This window comes from Manacus candei, unplaced genomic scaffold, assembly GCF_025592945.1.
Source record: "Manacus candei isolate 608988 ecotype Guabito, Panama unplaced genomic scaffold, ASM2559294v1 h1tg000014l, whole genome shotgun sequence".
NCBI classification, from domain to species: Eukaryota; Metazoa; Chordata; class Aves; order Passeriformes; family Pipridae; genus Manacus; species Manacus candei.
In genome coordinates, this window is record NW_026138062.1 from 34,166,329 (window position 1) to 34,186,572 (window position 20,244).

Sequence of the window (20,244 nt, forward strand, 5' to 3'; positions counted from 1 at the left end):
CACCACTTATGATGTTAATCATTTCATCATACTGCTACAGCTAATCCACTGCGATTTTGAAAAACGAGTACAAGCCAAACACAGAACCAAAATAGCTTAGACATGCATGAATGAGAAGCAAATTTAAAATACCATCACCAAAGTTTGTACCCAATAAAGCCTCCCACTTAATTCCTACAGACACAAAGCCTAGTGGAAAATGATGCTTATCTTGCTTGAGGCAAATACCAATTTTAAATGCCTGTGGAAACTGACAAGCCAAAGAAGCTGATGAAGGTTTTAATACATATTTAGCTACTCCAAGAAAAGCCCATAAAAGCTAAGTGCATAAGCTGCAACAGAGGGCTTCTGGAGATGGTGATGCACTCCACGTCCAATACATATGGCATCAAAATACAGCACTAGTGTCATGTATCAGTCTGCTAGTGGGTAAGCTTTGCTCCACCTTCTTTAACTCACTCCTAAAGTCATTCCATCTACAGAGCCTGCTCCAACTTCAAACAGCACCTGCTCACTGGAACCTGGAAGCTCCAGCACCTAAAGCCTGTCACCCTTAAGCACCAGGCCAAGCCTGACTATGAATTCAAGGTCTGAAACCTACATTTCACAAGAATGGGAACACCCACAATTGAGTGTGTTAGGTAAAAAACAAACCTCATCATTTCTCCACTTCTTATGCCCAAACTCACCAGCTGCCCTGCAATTCACTGTTCAACAACTTTCAACAGTCAATACCTACAAATGGAATGAGGTCACCTGCTTCTCTAGTATTTTTACTCTTTACACAGACATTTTTACATCACTTACTCAAAGTAGCTAAGCACTGCTCAACATCACACTTAAAGGTGAAATACTATTTATCTGCATTTACAACACAATTAGGCTTGAATTTATGCATTTTCAAGGCTAACCAAGCAGGTTACCTTCAGCAGTCTCTAGCAAGCTTCACTCCCTGTTTCAAACAAAGCTGACAAAACCAGCACTTAGTAAATAAGTCAGCTGAAGGTGACTTCCATTCAAGAAATGTGCAGGTAGCACTGGGCTTTTGTGAGGTATCAATAAATCTAGAATGAGAGGAATGCATTAGAGCATCCAACAGGCATGCAATAAACATACAAAATGCAAGTGTTTAGCTATGCTAGCCAATTACAATGTTAAATATCAAAATATAAAGGCTGGCAGGTTTGGAATTAAAGCCTTGTTTCTAAGTGACCACTATTTTATAGGAATGCTTATTGGCACAGGGACGTTCTAAACATCCTTCTTTTACAAGTTACAATGATGAAAAAACCAAATCCACCAAAACCTGCCCATGGGCATTTCTCCAAAGGTTGTTTTCAAAAATGGCTTCCACAATTCCTTGGTATTTGTGAGGCCCCTTAGCCAAAAGCTTAACTTTCAAGTGACTCTGGACAGTTCTTGGTACATGTTCTGAAGTCTGCTGGTGAAATATTCCATGTCCTCTCATATTACCTCATGATCATTACTAAGCACTAGCAGATTTCAGTGTTCCCACGATGTATAGTCTATATAAATGACTAAACTCATCAGCAAAAGCTGCAAATGATTTAAATGACTAAGCATCATGGTAATGCAAGTTAAATAAATAAACTTCAATAAAAGAGAAGGTTTCTAAAGCATCTGTTCAAACACAAAAAACCCCTAAGTGAATCAGCCACAATCACATACACTTGTCCAAAACCAGATCTTTAATTTATTTTTTTATACATGCATCATGCCATGAATTCATAGGGAATTGGCTCCAGCAGTTCTGGATCCTTGCCATTAGTTCTCACAAAGTGTGCTTCTCTTGGTGGAGCAGGCTGTAAACAGAAAAATAAAAAAGAAAACTCATGGCACTAAAGCTCAAAAGCAAACTTACAGAAAATACATTCTGACAACCATTTAACACCTTATTATATAAACATTACAGAAATTTTACCATGCCTAGTCTCTAAAATTTGATTCAAGGAGTAGCAGTAAGAAAATTATCTGCTAGAAAGTGTGCTTGACTCTCACTGCTGAATTAAAAAACCTACACTTTACTCTCACCAAGTCACCAACCCAATGACCGTGGAGTTATGTACCCTGTGGTTCCAGAAGCAACAGCTGCTACCTCCTCTCTGAAGTCTGGTTATTAATTCTTTCCTTAAAGGGTTACAACAAAACCTGTTGCAACTAAAAAGTCAACTAAGCCAAAGACACTACTACTGATCCTAGAAATCATCCAGAGCTGCTGCTGCAGATCAGCAACAGAACATGAAGCATCAGCCCCTTTGTTCACAGCCAAGACTACAATTTTCATCCTGGCAAGTGCAGTTCTGTTGCGGCACCAAACGTATCACACAGCTCCGATCCAGATGCACTGTGTGCTGCCACTCTACTCAAACATTTAACCTCCCTCAGAAGGACTGTGAACCCAACAGACACATTACCTGACGTTTCAGTTGAACCCAAATGCCTTTTTCTTTTGCTTCCTTTTTCTTCCTTTCATTTTCCTTCACACGCTGCAGAAAGCTGTCTCTGCTCTTGGAATGTTTAATGTGCTCAATACGCACATTAATTCTCTTGGCAAGAATCTTGCCCCTAAAAAAGGGAATCGGTTTTCAATTTACTGCACTTGAAAAACAGGTCCCTTTAAACCTAGAATTACAGCCCTTACACGAGTAACTTCATAAGCTCAATTACAGATAATTTTTCTTTAAAGGGAAATACCTCAAAACACACAGCTGCAGATGTACATCAGATATAATGAAAAGCCTATTAGTATATAACAATGTGTTGACCATTTCAAATTAAAATAGTGGAGAATACATAATTTTAGCCTTGTAGCATACAAACAAATAATTTTATCGCCAATATACTCCAGTCCAGTTCTTGCAACGCAATACCAACTTTTCTTTTTCTGACTAAACTGTACAAAATCCAGCTGAATCTGGCTGGATACAGCTACAAACTAATATTTGAAAAGGGCTTCAGTACCAACATGAAGGTTTGGCTGAAAAAAACCCATTAGGTAATGTCACTTAAAATGCCACTCAGAAAAATAAAAACTGTTTCCTCTGACAGGATCCAAGTCAAATGAGCATCATTTGCTTGGGTTTTAAAAGGAAATTCACTTTACCCACCTTGAATGACCAATCAAGACAATAACTGTCTAACTGGTAAAGTGAAAGGAGGGTGCAATTACAGAACAACCTTCTCAAATGCAAAGTTTCAATACACAGAATTTGATTACTTACTTAACCTGCTTGTTAACAATAATGCCCACAGCGTGCTGAGTAACATTATATACCCTTCCAGTCTTCCCATGGTAACACTTGTGGGGCATGCCTTTTTGAACAGTACCCATACCCTGTTAAGAAGTAAAATTAGAAAGGAAAAAAGAAAATGGAAAAAAAAAAAGGAAAAAAAGTAGTATTAAGGATTTTTCTTTCAGAAGTAATTTAAAATATGTTTCAAATTATTTGAGATTTATTTAAAAATACTCCTATTTTATCCATATGTTAGAATTTATAACCATGCATTTTCTATCTGAAGACTACCAAATTTTGCTATGTCAATTCTGGTTGCTTTCAGTGTCGGTGAAATGACTGATCACTTTGCTTTCAGCAAAGGCAAGCAATCACAAGAGACATTCATCATCAAGCTCCAGTGCATCAAGAAATGTCAATTCTGAAGAGCGCATTCTCCAACAGCCAAACAACAAACAAGCAAATTATACACCATCTTCTGTGTGACTGATACAAGAACAAAGCATTTCAAACAAAACCAAAGGATTCAACAAAGTAGGAGTCCTTGGTGAAATGTTTTCAGATTCACTACAACCTAATTTTGAAAACACAGTTGACTTTAAAAAACAAATTCTAAAAAATATTAAGTGATAGAAACACCGCTTCACTTTTCCCCCTGTATTAATATATATGATGTATCCTTACATTTATTTCTTCGTTTCTACTTTTAATATGGCTTTGCAATTACCACCCCTGTACATATTTATTTTAAGAGAGGTAACTATGAGCTTCCCCACCATAAATCACACCTCTTCGGAAGAGCAGGCTCAAGTTGGGCAAAACACAATATCTACTGAAGGGACAGCTGAGGTTCCTACAAAAGTAGTGCCAAAAGGCACCGCACAGCAACTCGAGCATTAGATATGGCATCTCTGACTCATGTTTTTCAGCTGAATTATACATAAAAACCCCATGTAAACCAGCCTGTGATACTGAAGCATTACTACTGGATCAGTAGCACTGTCATTCCGGTATTGCTCCAAAAGTGAGCAGGGGGTACTTGTGTTGACACACATGACCCAAGTTACAAAAAAAGACACCTCAAGAAACTGGAGATTGACTAGTACTACACTATTTTAGCTTTTAACCACGAAGCACTGCAGAAAGTACCTTGATATCAACTATATCACCCTTCTTGTAGATCCGCATATAGGTGGCCAGAGGGACAACTCCTGTTAAGAGATACAAATTTGGATACTTATAAAGCCAAGAGTTTCACATTCACACATAAAAAAGGATGGGGGACAGAAATCATGCGTTTGATTTTCCTAAATACCCCAAAGATCAAACTTTTTAAAGCAATAATTATGTTTTTACACATTTCCAATTTTTAAAAAATCCAACTCAAGAAAAATAACTTTTAATTGTGTTCCTAGTGCCAAAGTTGAAAAGGCGTTAAACTATTTACTACTTCATTATAAATGCAAATGTTATCACTTATTGCTCAGACACAAAAAGCTGTGTCTAAATAACTGTTGAAATATTTTCTTCACCTTCAAATTAATTTTCGGGCACGGACAGAATCAGCATTGTTACTACTGACAAGCAGTCAGAGTACCAATGTATTTGCAGTAAGAACTGAGGGTTTATCTGCATACTGTTCTACAATTTTTAGCCCAAGTTGTCAGAAATCCTTTAGCACAAGACACTGCTTCGCAAATGCTCCCCAGAGTAACCTGATGCAGTGTTCTTACTGCAAAGTATACTCACCATGCTTGCGAAACGGCCTTGAGAACATGTAACGTGTCCCCCTCCTCTTTCCCTTTGTGTTCGTCATTTTGGCCGATTACTGTAAAAGTTAAGGAAAATTATTCAGAACTACTAGTTCACTCCCTAAAATTTGACAGCACTTTCAAGTATTTCAGAAAAACAGAGTCTTTAAGCCTACTCAGAATGACACTGCTTCCAAATGGCTGTGTCAATCCAAGTAATGTTATTCATTTAAGACATCACCAGCAATCAGTTACCACGGGGTAACTCAGGTTAGAATTGATGCTAGCAAGTCACCCAGCTCAAGCTCCTGCTTAAAGCAAGGTACACTATGAGATCAGACCAGGCTACTCGGGGCCTTGTCCATCAGGTCTTGAAACCCTTAAAGGATCATAGAATATTCTGGGTTGGAAGGAACCAACCAGTCCAAATCCTGGCCCTGCACTGGATGACCCAAGAGTCACATCATGTGCTTGAGAGTATTGTCCAAACACTTCTTGAGCTCTGTCAGGCTTGGTGCTGTGAGCACTTCGCGGGAGAGTCTGTTCCACTGCCCAACCACTCTCCAGGTGAAGAACCTTTTCCTGATATCCAACTTAAACGTCCCCTAGCACAGCTTCAAGCCATTTCCTTGCGTCCTGTCACTGGTCACCACAGAGATCAGTATCTGCCCCTCCAGTAAACTTCAATGAAGCTTCCCAAGTGACCTCAGCCGCTCCTCCTATGGCTTTCCCTCTAGACCCTACTGCACAGGCTCCCTGGGCAGCCTGTCTGGAGGCCTGGATGTTCTCACGATGAACATTTTCCCCCTTATATCCAGTCCGAGCTTCTCATTCTGACTTCAGCCGGTTGTCTCATGCTCCTGCCACGTGCCCCTGCCAAAGACACCTTCCTACTCAGAATATTCTGTGAAATCCGTGAAACCTCTGCCCCCGGTCGGCTACTCCCCGCTCCCTCAACCTCTCTTTACGAGGTACTCAAAAGGCACGATCTCCACTACCACATTTACCGGCCAGTATTAAATCTGACACCAAGCGCACACGCCGTTCCTGCCGCCTTCCTTGTCCCGATCTCCCGCCGGAGGCCGCGCCATGTCCGGCCCCGCCGCCACGTGCTGCTGCTCCGGCGGGGCCCCGCTACTCCGCTCCGGCACCCACGGCCGGTCTCGGCGGCCCCTTCCTCCCCGCATCTCTCAGCAGCCGCCTGCCCGGCCACCCGCCCGCACCGCAGCCCGCGGCCTGCTCGCTCCCTCCCGCGCCCTAACAAGGCCGTGCCACCCCCAGCGGAGCCAGCGGCCCCCGCCCGCCCCTGCCGGCAGCGCGATTCCCCTGGCCGCGATCCTCCTGGCTACATTCACCCCCCCCGGATCCCCGTCCCCGTGTCCCCGCCGTGTCCCCCTGGAGCGGCGAAGCGGCCCCAAGGCTCACCTTGCGTGCGCACAAAATGGCGCCCGGCTCCAAAAGAAGGGGGCGGGGCGCCGCGCCCGCCCTTAACAGCGGGGCCCTCACGGGGCTGCCCTCGCCGCGCCTGACGGGAAGCGCCGGGGAGGTGCCCGCCCGCCCGCCGGGGCGGAACGGCCTGGGGAGATGCGGCGGCCCCCGGAATGGTTATCCCCAAACCAGTCGCGGGGCCGCCCCAGTAGGAGTGTGACTCTTGGGCAAAAGCGGGGACAGCCGCTGGGCGTTTCATGGCTGTGCGTGTGTTTTCATGGCCACGGGCAGACACTGATGCCCAGGAAGTTCCGCCTGAACGAGAGGAAGAACTTCTCAGCTGTGCGTGTGACTGTGCCCTGGAACAGATTGCCCAGAGAGGTTGCGGAGTCTCCCTCACTGGAGGTATCCAAGAACCGTCTGGATGCAATCCTGTGCCATGTGCTCTAGGATGACCCTGCTAGAGCAGGAAAATTGGACTAGATGACCCACTGTGGTCCTTTCCAACCTGACCCATCCTGTGATCCTGCGATTCTGTGACGCGGGGCTGGCTAGTGGGAGTGGCAGGGAAGTGGGAAAACGAGCCAGGTGTCTATCAGGGATCTCGAAGAGTGAGTCCTGCGGTGAGCAGCCGGATCGCCTTTCATAAGGAATTAAGTTTGGAAATGTAAAACATAAGCAGCCAGCAAGTTGTTTCACGACATTAAAGTAGCACACCGACATTTAAATACGCGGTAGTGTGAGCCTGCTGCTGCGGTTGTGTGCCAGTCACGGCTGCCTGACCGAAGATCCCAGATTCCCGGGCAGGGAAATGGGGTGGGAGAAGCAAGCCAACAGCAGAGGTGAAGAGGCAGTGCAGATCTGGGGTTTCTTATTATTGTAATGGATTTGCTCCTTATTATGATGCCATAATCTCCAATTTGTGTGGCAGATGTTCCCACCAGATAAATAACACGGGAATTCTCCATAAAAGAGCCTTTATAGGGCCACAGGTGCCTGAAAAAGAAGTGGATGGTGAGCAGTTCCCAGAGCTGGCAGAGTGACTCATTGTGTTTGTGCATCCTCAGTATCTGAGCAGACAGGAATCACCACGGGAAGCTGATTGCTCTGAGACAAGAGAGGGCCTCCTTCCCCCGAGCCAAACAAGCAGGGATGGTTCAAAACTTGTCTCAGCAAGGAGTTGCCCTACTGCAGAAATTTTTGTTTTGAATGAACAAAGCACATATTTAATCTAGGGGAGGGATGATTACTTAAAGCAGCATATAAAAACATACTTGATCCTCTGACTAACTTCACAGTTGTACTAATGATGTCTTGCAAAACTCAAGCCCTTTCCATCATCACTTTAAAGCTAGTTTAATATTTATGGACTGAATGAGTGGATATGGAGGATTAGATACACTATCAGGTTCTGCTTGCAGAGCTACCTGGCAGGGCATGTTCTGACAGACAGGCCCTGTCTCCACACGAAATCTTTTGAAGCAAAGTGTTATATTTAGAAAAACATGTCTGTACTCCAGCTCTGCACCATGAAAAATCTAGAATTTAAAGCACCCGATATCTATGCAGAGCAAAACTATATAATTTACTATGCATTCAGCCTAGGTACTATGAAACTTTTCCAAACATGATGATCGTTATAAACCTGAACAGCTCTTAGATAAGGAAGTGTATTGGCAACAGATAGGTTTCAGGGAGGATATCAAGCAAAGTAAAGACAGGAAGGCCAATTGTAAAAGGCACTATTGGATAAAGGAAGCTAGGCATTTGCAATGAGCTGAATGCCTTACTCTTACCAGTGATTTACATAGTAGGCAAATCTCCACATCAACCTGGAAGGAATGGAGAAGCAATGCCACATCTTGAAACTCATGTCCACATATGGAAGATGTATGGAAACATATACAGAAAGTGTAGTTCATAAGGGAACAGTAACTGTGAACTTTATTGCACTCTGCTTTATTTGAGGCCAAGTAAGACATTCAGGATGTGCTACATATTTTTTTCCTGAATAAATTGCATGACAGGTTGATTGAAAATTTCAGTAATGTTTTTATTCATAAATTTACCTTGATTGGCACATTCTCAGGATTCTTCTTTAGCTGCACATTTTAAAGAAACCATCATGTTTCACAGTTTGCCTCCATTGAATCACTGCCTAGGCATGCTGTCTGGGTCTGATGCAAAAGTCCAGCAGTCCATCCTATCTACCAACATTTGATACGTGGTTTCCCAAAACTGACCTGATGAGCAGTTAAAGACTGCAGAGCTATTGTATGTTGCTCACAAAAGGATTTCTTAATAATGGCTGTCTCCAGCAGATAAAGCTGCACTGGTTGTGGGGTGAGTTCTGGTCTGCAAACCAGAGCTAGCAGCCAGGCAGATGTGGGGGAGACCTGCACCTCTACATTTCAGACTGCAAGTGCCCCTTTTACTGCCCTGCCTCATCCTCTCAAAAACCCAGCCTAAACTACTCTTCCCTGATCAAATTGCAGTTGTAGGATCCAGATTCCAATTTTTTCTAAGCTATAGAGCAAGCACCACATCAGGTTGTGCTTCAGAAACACCAGGTGCTCAAGACTGGGGTAAACACGAGTAGCAACGCCCAGCTTAACGCAATGATCCAAAACACCATGAATGTCCCAGCCTGGTGCTCCACCCATTATTGTACTCTGAAAATCTTACTGCACCGTGGTAGAGTTTCCCTCCCACTCTCCCTGACTTGGAGGTAGAGCAAGACAGGGAAAACAGCTTCAAGGGGAGCCAGTTGCTGGGGAAAGGAGCTTGAAAGGGAGAACTCATTAGAAGTCAGAGGAGTGGGGACTAGATTAACATAATTTTGTTTTTCAGAATGGAAAATATCATGCCAAAAAACAACCATTTTCAGTCTCCAAGTCAGGATTCTGGTATTTTCTCTAGGAGCTCTATTTTGTTTCTGCCTGGATAACAGCTCTCTCTAAAGAATAAATGTGCTATGATGATTCTGCATGTGGGGTTGTCAGGAATCCTTCACTGAAATTTTAATGCACAGTGGGATCTGGCTCGCTCCTACGCTCAGAGGACCGAGTGATACACACAGAGATCTCAAGTGTGACATTCAATTTGTGTTGGGTTATTCAGCAGAGGTATGGAAGGAATTTAAATTAATGAGAGTTTGTAAAGGGCTTTGAGGTGAAAAATGAAAAATATTCCCTTTCAGTAGGGTGTAGGTCTCCTGTGTCTCACATAATGCATTTAGTACATGAAAAGGAAAAAAAGATAGCTGATTAGGACTGGAGCAAAATTTTAACAGAAATAACTGAGAATAGGTATTAAATAAAGAGGACTGAAATCTCCAGCTCCTCTTGTGATAATGCTGCAAAATCAAGAATCTAAATTAAAAATCAAGAGTGTGAAGTTACCCTATGCACAGAAACACAGTGTCTACACTGCGCTTTTGATCAAAAAGCTACTGACCAAAGTAATCTGTGTCACCTCTTCAGTTGACCCTGTTATTCCATTGTTCACTCTTTCCAGAATGATCGTGTTATATGGCTTCTCAGAGTCACAGTCCTGTCCCTTTCATGGTCTCTTCAGCTCCTCAATGATTCTAACTCTAACAACATTTGTAGTTCTGTAGTCAGTTCATCTCTTCATCCACAAAACCCATTCTGTAAATACAAGCCTGAGCCTAGTTTCATGGGAGTTAAAATCAATAAAATTTGTGTCTAAGCAACCAATTGCCTTCCAAAAATGACAGTACAGACAAACTTCTTCAAAGGGCTGACTCTGGAATCACACCGGTGCCAGTACAGGTGGCTGTACTAAGCGCATTGCCAGTGAGGCACATCATGGAGAAAGGAATGGAAAATAGCCTTTGAGAGAAATAAAAAGGCAAAAACTGTATAGACCAAGAATTGTGATGAGGCCCAGTATGTCACACATTGGTGAAAGTTTTTATTACACTAATGTTATTCAGACATTAATTGCCAATTCAAATTGTTACTAGATGCAGGTAGTTTGACACTAGAGGCAAACAACTGGCCTTTTTTCCATCTTTATCTAGACTGCCACATAAAATCTGAAATGCTGAACAAGTTCTGTGATTCAGCTGCTTATTTGGTTAACATGGCATTCTACTTTCTATATGTACATCAGTGAATACTGCAGTACTGCCCATTCAGAAATCATCAGGAACTTCCAAGGAAGCTGTTGTGTAACTGTGACCAGCTTCTCATGGGTACCAAATAGTATAAGCCATTTATCAAACTTCAGATATATCAGACTTCATTTCAAAAGCAATTAATGTCCCTTTCCTCCCTTGCTAACAGAGTGCCTTTTCAGTCAACTGGTTTCATTAATGCAGTGTTTTCTAAAACTTCTTGCATTGCTGCCTTTTTGTCTCTGAGTAACCTCTCCTGAGTCCAAACCATCTAGCCAGGAACAATCAGCTCCTCATATTGTCACTGTCAGCTTCACTGTACATTTACTTGTTTTGACTAAAGGTGATCAGCCACTGTTAGGCTGACGCAACTGGTAATTACAGGTAATTCTGCTCCTTTGTCATGGAGGAACTGAGCTGCTGCCAGCAGTAAATCTGCATAATGTGGGGATTTTTGCGGGGATTTTCTTTTGATAATGTATTGAATATAAGTATAGAATTAATATTAAAATATATTTTTAAAAATCTGATCTTCCGCAATCCAGCCTTGAGCCCTTTGCTAGACCTCTGGGGAGCTATTAACTACAGTTTAAGAAATAACTGGCTTAATGATTAGGATGCTATTTTCTCTTCATTTGTTTATGTCTGATCTTATGTGTACTTCTAGCTGGAAGAACAGCAATGCTTGCCCTTTTTCTGTAATGATTTACACAGAATAATACCTCCTTTACACCCTCATTTTACTAAGTAACCCACACTCTTGAAGCCTCCACACACATAGCAGGCTTTGTGCATTTGCTCCCATTCCCACACACCTCTCTTGATTTTCAGTGATCCAATTTGTACACAACAGTCCCAGTTAACTTTCTTATTGTGCACTGATTACTTCTGAGATGCTTTCTGTTGTTACTGAAGATGATCACAATCCATGAAACATGAAGCTCCTGGGGTTGATTTTTTTTTTTTTCTGGCTGTAAATGTTTCAGTGCTTTCCTTAACCTGCTGGCCTGGAACTAGGAGACAATTTTTTAGACCAACACTTGTGCAAAGTCAGGCCCCTCAGTGATTTCAGTGGCACAAAGTCAGTTATTAGATACTGATGATTTTTGTCAGGCAAAACTTTCAGTGTCTTCAAAGAGTTTTTGTCTATAAGTAATAAACAGGACAGAATTGGCCTTTAATCATTTTAAAATAGATAGGCTAAAGCAAAACAAATACACTCCAGGAAAAACTGCAAACTGGCGAGTGCCAGACTTAGTTGACCTTTTCCTTATCTGATTTCTAGTGTGAGTATATTTTTTTTCTCTATAAAGTATGATTTTGACAGAAGCTTAACCTATGCCAATGCATTTTTCAAGACAAGCTTAACTTTGGAGGGCAAAGCGGTTCAGCTTTAAGTAGATCTGAATATGAGCTTTACTGCTGAAATGTAATGCCTGATGTAAAGCATCATAGATAAGAACAGGTTATCAAAATGGCACACTGGGTTTGAACTGGTGAAATCTCATTGAAACTATATTACAAAACAAATTTTTGGTGCTATCTCTTTGGTGATTTTGCAGGTGATAACTGCAACTGTTGGGAGCAGTCAAGTCAATGGAGAGCAGGGCTGCTATTGAGAGGGACTGAGACAGTCTAGAGAAATGGAGTGACAGGAGTTTTGAAGTTCAGGACGGGCAAACACAAAGTCCTGCACTTAGGTTGGAATAACTCCATGCAACAGGACAGGCTGAGGGCTGGCTGTATGGAAAGGGGCTTTGCTGAAAAGGGCCTGAGGATCATGGTGGACTGAAAGTAGTATGCCCTTCTGCAAAGGCAGCTACAGCCAGGACTGTTAGCAAGAGGTCAATCAGCAGGGAAAAGGGATTCTTCCTCTTTATTTAGCACTTGTGAGACCACATATGGAACATGCATCCTGTTCTGGGCTCCTCAGGGCACAAAAGACATGGACGTTCTGGAGCAAGCCTGGTGGAGGAGCCACCAAGATAAGATTTGTGTTGGGATGAAAGGACAGGGACATATGAAAAGAAGCTGAAAGAGCTGGGTTTGCTCGTGTGGCAGAGGAGAAGGAAATCTTGTATCTTTCTGCTGCTCTCTCATACAGAGAAGATGGAGACAGACACCTCTCAGGGTGCACAGTAGAAAGACAAGAGCCAATGCACGGAAGTTATAACATGGGAAATTTCTGACTCAAGATAATAAAAACATAATATAAAGATAGTCAAAAAACTGAAACAGGTTGCTGAGACAGAAGATGGAATTTTCATCCTTGGAGCTGTTTAAAACTCAACATGGTCCAGAACAACGTGATTTAGCTGGATCTGCTTTGTTGGACTAAAGACCTCCATAGATGGCAGAGATTTTTTCGAGTCTATGATGCTTCCAACTTCTCAACATCAGGTGCTGTAATTTAAAAAGGCAGCATGTCTGATGGATGCAATAGCATAAAGCAAAAATGTGGGTGGAATTATTCTCTATTCTATAAATACTCTTTGGCATTGTATTAGCATATTGGCATCTGAGATAGCCATTTGTGTTTCTCATTGATTGTTCTGATCACAGCCATTAACATAATTGTTTTTAATTGCTTATAAAGGGGTAAAGAGCCTTGCTGGAAGGGCTATATAAAATATTGCTAGTTTTATTTCAGGTAAAGGAATGTTTTCTAAATAGCGTTAGCTGAATTCCAGTAAGCACAAATTTAAATTTATCTCTCAACTATGCCAGATTAAATTTGTTTTTCTGTATGAATACACAAAGACGAAGTAGAATGTTTACAATTTTAGGAGTGCTACAAAATGCTCTTTTTAATAATGCATGAAGTAACCAGAGTTATTGCAAACTCATTGTAACAATCTTTCAGTAAACATTATTGTCTTGACTCTAGTTCTACATATCTTCTGGATGCTAAAAGAAAATCCCAGCCTGCCTTCATAGCATCTTCTTGAAAGGAAAGGAAGAATCACATACAGAAACTATAGGAGTTAAAAACACACTTTTATCTGCATTAAAGCACTTCACATGTGGTTATAACTCCAATTATATATTTTTTTCCTTGTTGCTTTAGCAGTGTTTGAATCTGTGATCAGAAAATGTCAGCCTTCACTGAGTGATTTGCTTTTTGCAGGCCAGCCACCTTTCCAAAGTGGGAAATGGTCTGTAGCTCCTGCAGTCTTACACATACCACTACCTTAAATGATGAACCTGAGACAGACCCCTTGACATCACAGATGCTTTAAAATAGTTGTATTTTTTTAAAAGTACATGTGCCTTTATTTTCACCCAGTTTTGAACATTTTCAGTCCTGCCATCACATTTTCCAGCTTTCTACCTTATTGAGCCACAAACTTGTTATAATAAGCAAAAGGTGAATTTCTCACGTAATCCTCATCACCTGAACCCAGGAACTGTGGTTGCAAGGGAACTATCAAATATCACAAGGCTTGCGATAAAATAATGCGAGTTGGCTATGCTCTGACAACCCCTGTCAGTGAGACAACAATAGCTGCTCTGAACAAACACTACATCCAGAAAAGAACAAATTAACAGTCGGTCAAGGAGAAGTGAAACAGAGAATTGGCAAAGGAAAAACTCGACCAAGCTGTGACCAATCAAGGATAAACTAGACCAACTTTCCTGCCTATGTAATAGGAATAATAGCATATATATACAGAGCAGGGTTGTTGTTAAGGATCAATAAATTAATATTTGTGAAATGCTGTGGAGTACTACCTGGAATATGCAAAATAGCAATGTCTGCTAATCAGAGTATGTGCTGCTCCAAGGCAACCACAGCTTATCCGAGGGAGAGAGGCAGGTGAAGGGATAAAACAGGGAAAAAAATCCCACAGGCAAATGGCAAGAAGTGCTGCAGGGAGAGAGAAGGAAAGGAAATTGCAGGGGAAGTGGAAGGAGGAAATGAGGCCATACAGGATAAGGAGGTGATGCCTGGATTACTGCAGTGTAAAGACACAGGGCACAAACCCATATGAAATTGAGCTTTATTAGTTCTGCTGCTCATCCTATAACCTGTGGTTTGTTGTTGGATTTGGGTTTTTAATTGGTGGGTTTTTTTCCCTTTGGTTTTGTGGGTTGGTTTTTTTTGGTTTTGGTTGGTTGGTTTGGGGTTTTTTTTGGGGGGGTTGGGTTTTCGGTGTGTTTTTTTTGTTTTGTTTTGTTCTGTTTTGTTTTTAGAAAAAAAATAAGTGTAACCAGAGAAAAACAAGTATAACCAGATGGGAGTATTTAACTGACCATCTGCAAGTATGTAGGACAACTGTGGGTTCTCCAGGGTCTAAATCTTGCAAGAGAAGAAATCAAAATCATTCTACTTCTGTATTGCTGACAAAGAGAACATTGTTTGAGAACTGATTGCAATGTGGACTTGAACAATAGTTTTAGATCAGCGGAAGCACAGAATATTGCTGTTTCAATTAAAACAAAAGTAATTATCCACCCATTAGTGTCGTGAAAAACACAGGCTGTTAACAGTAGATGCTCTCTAGCAATTTTATTATCTCCACAAAGCTGTTTCTGGTATTTTTTCTACCTCTTATTGATATTTTTTTCTACTGCATAACTATCTGCATGCTGGTTTACATATTCCTCCTCAGCTTCCTTTATATCTTGGTACTGTAGAGAACTGATTAGTGGGGGAGACTGTAACGATACAAACTCTTCACCTGGAGGCTGCCTGTTATCAGAGTGTGCGTCAGTGTTGTTATTACATGCCAGCTAATCTGGCTTTTGGAAAACTGCTGTGCAGATCACAAAAATATGATCTTGCTGACTGCAGTGGGAAGCGTTGCTTGGTATTCTAGCAGAGAACACAGAGACTGAAGAAGTGTCTTGCACTTCTCACTTCTAATGGATTTTCTGAGTTAACGTTAGAGCACTGTCACTGACTTCTGAAGTTTTCACAATGAGGAGAAACTAGAGTTACTGAAACAGTGGATTCTCTAGCGCCTGTGTCAAGAATCAAAGCCATTAATTTTTAAAGAACAGTTTCTATTATTGAAAGCATTTCATTACAGTATTAAAAAGCCCTCTTTGTACATATACTTGTGGCCCTATTTATCCAAAAGATTCTGTTCAGAACAATGTGAAAAAGCACACAGTTACTGTTTTCAAGCCTAGCCCATGTCCTTTTATAACAAGATCACTGAGACGTAGCAGAATACAATGGCATCTTTCAAAAGAGTTACCTTTTTATAAATGGACTATTTTTCTACAAATTGTAACTTTATTTTCGGTTAGAATTCCACATTCTACTAGGAGTCTAAAGACTCAAACAGCGATCACAGTTTAGAAATTTACTGTTATTTTCAACATAACTAAATTTTTATATTTTACAGTCTATTGGACATGTCTCTTAACTGATGTACATTTTACATTTATAGAAATTTTTATTTAGTTTAGTCACATATTTTGTCTTTTAACTTCTCAGATGCCGAGATTGTTATACAATCTGTATAATATTACACATATTATAATATTATATAATATTATACAACCTGTAGAATAACAGGTTAATTGTGTGCCAGCTATACATATATGGCCAGATGCCCAGTATCAGCTGAGCTGTGAAAATGAAAGCATCAAAATATCTCCATGTATGAACTCTGCAAGAAACAAATACTACCCTCTGCTTAAAAAAAACAAAACCCAACCAAACTAAAACCACCAAAACCACCAACCAACAATAACCCAACACCCCTACTGAGGAAAGCTTTGGTTTTCCAATATGAATGTAAGGGGAAAATCACCATGAGCAAATTTTACCCTGTCAGAGAACTCTCACCTAATTTATTTTGTTTACAGATTTAGTCTAATAGTGACTATTTCTCACACCTCTTTGTAAAATATTATGAAATTTACTGATGAAAAGTGCTAAGGAATAGAACAATATCTATTGTACCATTATATATTATAATTTGTGTAGTTTCCTGTGATAATAATTTATTAATGTCTTGCTTATGATTACAACTAAGACTGAATTTCTGCTTTTGAACCTATGAATAAAATGCATAACTACTTGCTCAGATCCTCGTATATCCAGTTAGTCTACCATCATCCCTGTTATGGCTCCCAGAGAGCATGTACAACTGTTATGAAAATAGTTGTATTTTCTGAAAATGTACCCTCAAAGTAATTACAAATATAATTTATTAATGCAGATGTTTCACTATCTGTCGGTCAGCACAAGATGAGTTGATAACATGATTTTCCAAATATATTTCCTGTTTGTCTCTTCTGTTCCTCTGAAGTATCCAATTTTACTCACATAATGTGTTAAGGCTCTCATTCTGTATAATTTGATGAAGAATCAGGTTTTCTTGGAATTATGAAGTACAAGTTGGAGAAAATGTCTTTTATGTCTTACTCTCTATTACCTCATAGCATAAATCCTGGAACACCTGTTGCCCACAAAGTAAAGTGTATTTCCATAGCAAGGCTGATTAATCTGTCATGAGAATGGTGAATAACCTTCACTGGGATATGTGTCAATAAAAATACCAGTGGTGAATTCAGATGGCTTTCTTGTGAGGACCAAGCCGCCTTCCCTCCGCCTCCACTATTATGTCTGGATCCAAATTGAAGAGGTTCCAGAACAAGAAGAGGTATATAGTATCATAGAACCATGTAGATTGGAAAAGACTCTTAAAGTCAAGTCCAATCATTTACCCAGCATTGCCAAGTCCACCACTAAAACAAGTCCATAACTGCTATATACACAAAGCAACCTGCTCTGACCTCAGATCTGACTGTGCTAGGAGGAGAAGGTTGGACTGGAGACCTCCAGAGGTTCCATCCCAACTGAATTATCCTATGATCTTATTGTACTATGATCTTGCAGTCATACTGTATATTAGTCCAACATCAGGTGTGGTGTGTCTGCGTTTAGACAATGCAGCAATAGTCCAGCCAGCTGGTGGTTTGATTGGTTAGCAGAGGAGTATATAGACTCATGGGACTTATTCTGTTGTCTAGAAACATTAATGAAAACCTGACATGCCCCAGAGTCAGCAAAACCATCTACAGTCGCAGATATATGACAGAGGCACAAATATACCTGTACCATGCCTACTCTTCAACTTCTAAAGCCAGCCTACCCATGCACCCTAGTGTAAGCTGGGTGCTTGCCAAACCACAAGATTATGAAACAAGGAGAGGCACAGGACGAGCAACAGCAGTTTACACTTGTTATATTTTCTCTTTGCTCCTCTGTATCTATTGGTGCCTCTGTACATTTGGAATGTAAGTTCTTTAGAAGATAGAATGAGGTTTTCTCTCAGTGTCTTACACAGTGACTCAGGAGGCGAAGCACTCTGGCCTGTGACTCGTGTTTCTAGGTGTTATGGTAGTACAAATACTGTGTAATAACAACTACGTGCTCTGAGAGATTTCGAGGGTAGGAAATCATTCCTATCTGCTCAAGTAATGTACCTCTGTAAGAAGAATTCTTTAACTGAAGCCCTTAGGAGATACTAGATGTGCCGTTTCTCTTGACAGCCTATTCCAACCATTAATGTCTTCCACTGTTAAAAAAAGTCTGTAATTTATAATTAAAATCTGTTTTATTTCAGTTTATATATATTTTTCTTGGTATGCCTCTCACTGTTCAAGATTAAAGATCCCTGTAGCTGCCTTCCAGTCTTCTTTTTGATAAGCCAAGCAGATTGCGCTCTTTAAGTCTCTCCATGAAAAGAATTTTCTCCAGCCTCAAATAATTTCTCTGCTTTCTTTTGACAAGTACACCACAGACTAGCACAGTATTACCACAAAAATCTGTTCAATGCCATACGTAAAAGGAAAATAATTTCTCTTTCTACTTCCTACATCTCTGGTTTTTTTAGGCAAAGATTCCATTATTTGCTTATACCATAGCATTAGACTGGAAATTTTCAGTTGCCGCTCTCCACAACACATCCTCTCACCTCAGCAGATGTGACCCGCTTACTGTATTTTTAAGTAACTCTGCTTATGTCTATATTAAAATACACTGTATCCGAATGGGATGAATTTACCAAGCAATACAAATCTTATGATAACCCCAGCCTGAATTTATTTAGCCCATTTAGCTACTCACTGCCTCTTCACAGCACATCAGTTTTGCTTTCTCATAGATGCATTAGCATTTTCAGCAATTTGTTTTTCTCTTGGGATCCCTGCCCTCTCCTGCCAGCTCTCCTGAGCAACTTCACCCTTCCATTTTGCTGTTCAGGGCATCCCATCTACCAGTTTCCTGAATAAACTTGTCTGTTTCCCTAAAGCCAGGGTCTGTGGTCAACTGCTCTCCTTCCTCAGCCCACATAGGATCGTGTACTCCACTCTTCAGTCACTACAGCCCAGGCTTTGATAACCAAGCCATTGATTACTACACTCCTAGTTCCTGAAGAGCAGATCCAGCTGGGAATCGCTCCTGGTTGGTTCAGTCAGGCTCAATAAGTTATCCTTGATGCCTTCCAGAAATCTCCTTGTTTGCTTGCATTCTAATGTAATGTTGTACTTGCAGCGGATGTCAGGGAGATCGAAATTCCCCCAAAACCCAGGGTCTGTGATCAAGAGATCTCCTTGTTCCTAATTAAAGTTCTCCTTGGAAGGTTGGCTGGCCAGTTGGCAAAGGTGGTCCTATTCCTTTTGTCAAGTGGATCTTGTCTCTCCTCAGTAATACAAGATATGACTGATATCTTTTCTCAGGCAAGGTTGGTTACCGTACTGATCTATATGCATTACACTCACTCTGTTTTCAAAGCTCTGTTTCTTCAAGCATACCCAAACACATGCACAATCCTGGTCTACCCACCCTTTTTTTTCCCTTTAGCTCATCAAACATCTGGCATACTTAATTAATTCCAATGCCCCAAGGGGCTTAATGATGACAATTAAGTGATAATTTCTGATTCTCTTCCGCATTTCCTCATATTTTACTTTAGTTCAGTGGTTCAGAGTATAGAAAGTGTTTCTACATTTCCTCTTGTTCTATGGCATGAGTTTAGTTTGCTTATAACAAAGCACCTCAGTTTGCATGGCATTTTAGAACAAAATTAGTCTCTCTGTAGGTTACTAATTTAGCATGTTCCCAGCTGCTTTGCTTAGTCTCCAGCCACAATTAGCCCACATCTGACAGATACAAGCCAGCATAGCCACTTATTCCCCATTCTTTTTGAAATGCGGTCCAATACTCCACAATATCTAAATTTTCCCTTGGAACTACAAACAGAAAGAGCACATCACGACAAGCATATTTTGTCTTCTTTCTTTAATTTACAGGCAGGAAGAAACTTCTAGGCAATCTCTGACTTTCCGTTCAAGTGCCTTTCAAGATTTCCTGCAGTATTCTATGGCCTGTATGGTTCCACTTGATGCCACATAATTGGTTCCAAACTGAATTATCTCCCAGATAACCATATCAGCTTCTGCAGTAGTGCAATTGCTTTTCCTGTTTTTTTGCTTCAGGGAGACAGCACGCTGTCTCATTTTTCTGGTGTCATGTTTTAAAGATTTTGTCTACTCTGGATGATAGAGGAGTATCTGCTGTGGTGTGTCTGATTAATAATGTAAGGAATTATTGTTTTGGAGATGTATGGTCAGCACTGTATTTCGGTAAATGAACTGCTGGATATATGAATGTTTGACTCTTCTAGCCAGCTAAATACCCATGCTTGCT

General features: G+C 40.9%; 1 protein-coding gene and 1 non-coding gene across 2 annotated transcripts; both read right to left on the reverse strand.

Moving 5' to 3' along the window:
* Nucleotides 1–1,691: 1,691 nt before the first annotated feature.
* Nucleotides 1,692–6,584, reverse strand: RPL21 (ribosomal protein L21). Its single transcript, XM_051779073.1, has 6 exons — nt 6,431–6,584; nt 5,004–5,082; nt 4,404–4,465; nt 3,243–3,355; nt 2,436–2,586; nt 1,692–1,823 (listed from the first exon to the last, which is right to left on the reverse strand). The coding sequence occupies exons 2-6, from the start codon at nt 5,068–5,070 to the stop codon at nt 1,734–1,736; spliced, it is 483 nt and encodes a 160-aa protein (XP_051635033.1). The 5' UTR covers nt 5,071–5,082; nt 6,431–6,584; the 3' UTR covers nt 1,692–1,733.
* Nucleotides 3,052–3,183, reverse strand: LOC127468194 (small nucleolar RNA SNORA27). Its single transcript, XR_007903444.1, has one exon. It is a non-coding gene; the product is annotated as a small nucleolar RNA SNORA27 (small nucleolar RNA).
* Nucleotides 6,585–20,244: the final 13,660 nt, after the last annotated feature.

What these genes read in the sequence shown, in the direction of transcription:
- RPL21 (XM_051779073.1), bottom strand. Translation starts at nt 5,070, where the DNA reads ATGACGAACACAAAGGGAAAGAGGAGGGGGACACGTTACATGTTCTCA. An exon ending in AAGGCCGTTTCGCAAGCATG is followed by an intron (nt 4,466 to 5,003) that starts GTGAGTATACTT and finishes ATCTCTTAACAG; the next exon opens with GAGTTGTCCCTCTGGCCACC. An exon ending in GGGTTCAACTGAAACGTCAG is followed by an intron (nt 1,824 to 2,435) that starts GTAATGTGTCTG and finishes TTCTGTTTACAG; the next exon opens with CCTGCTCCACCAAGAGAAGC.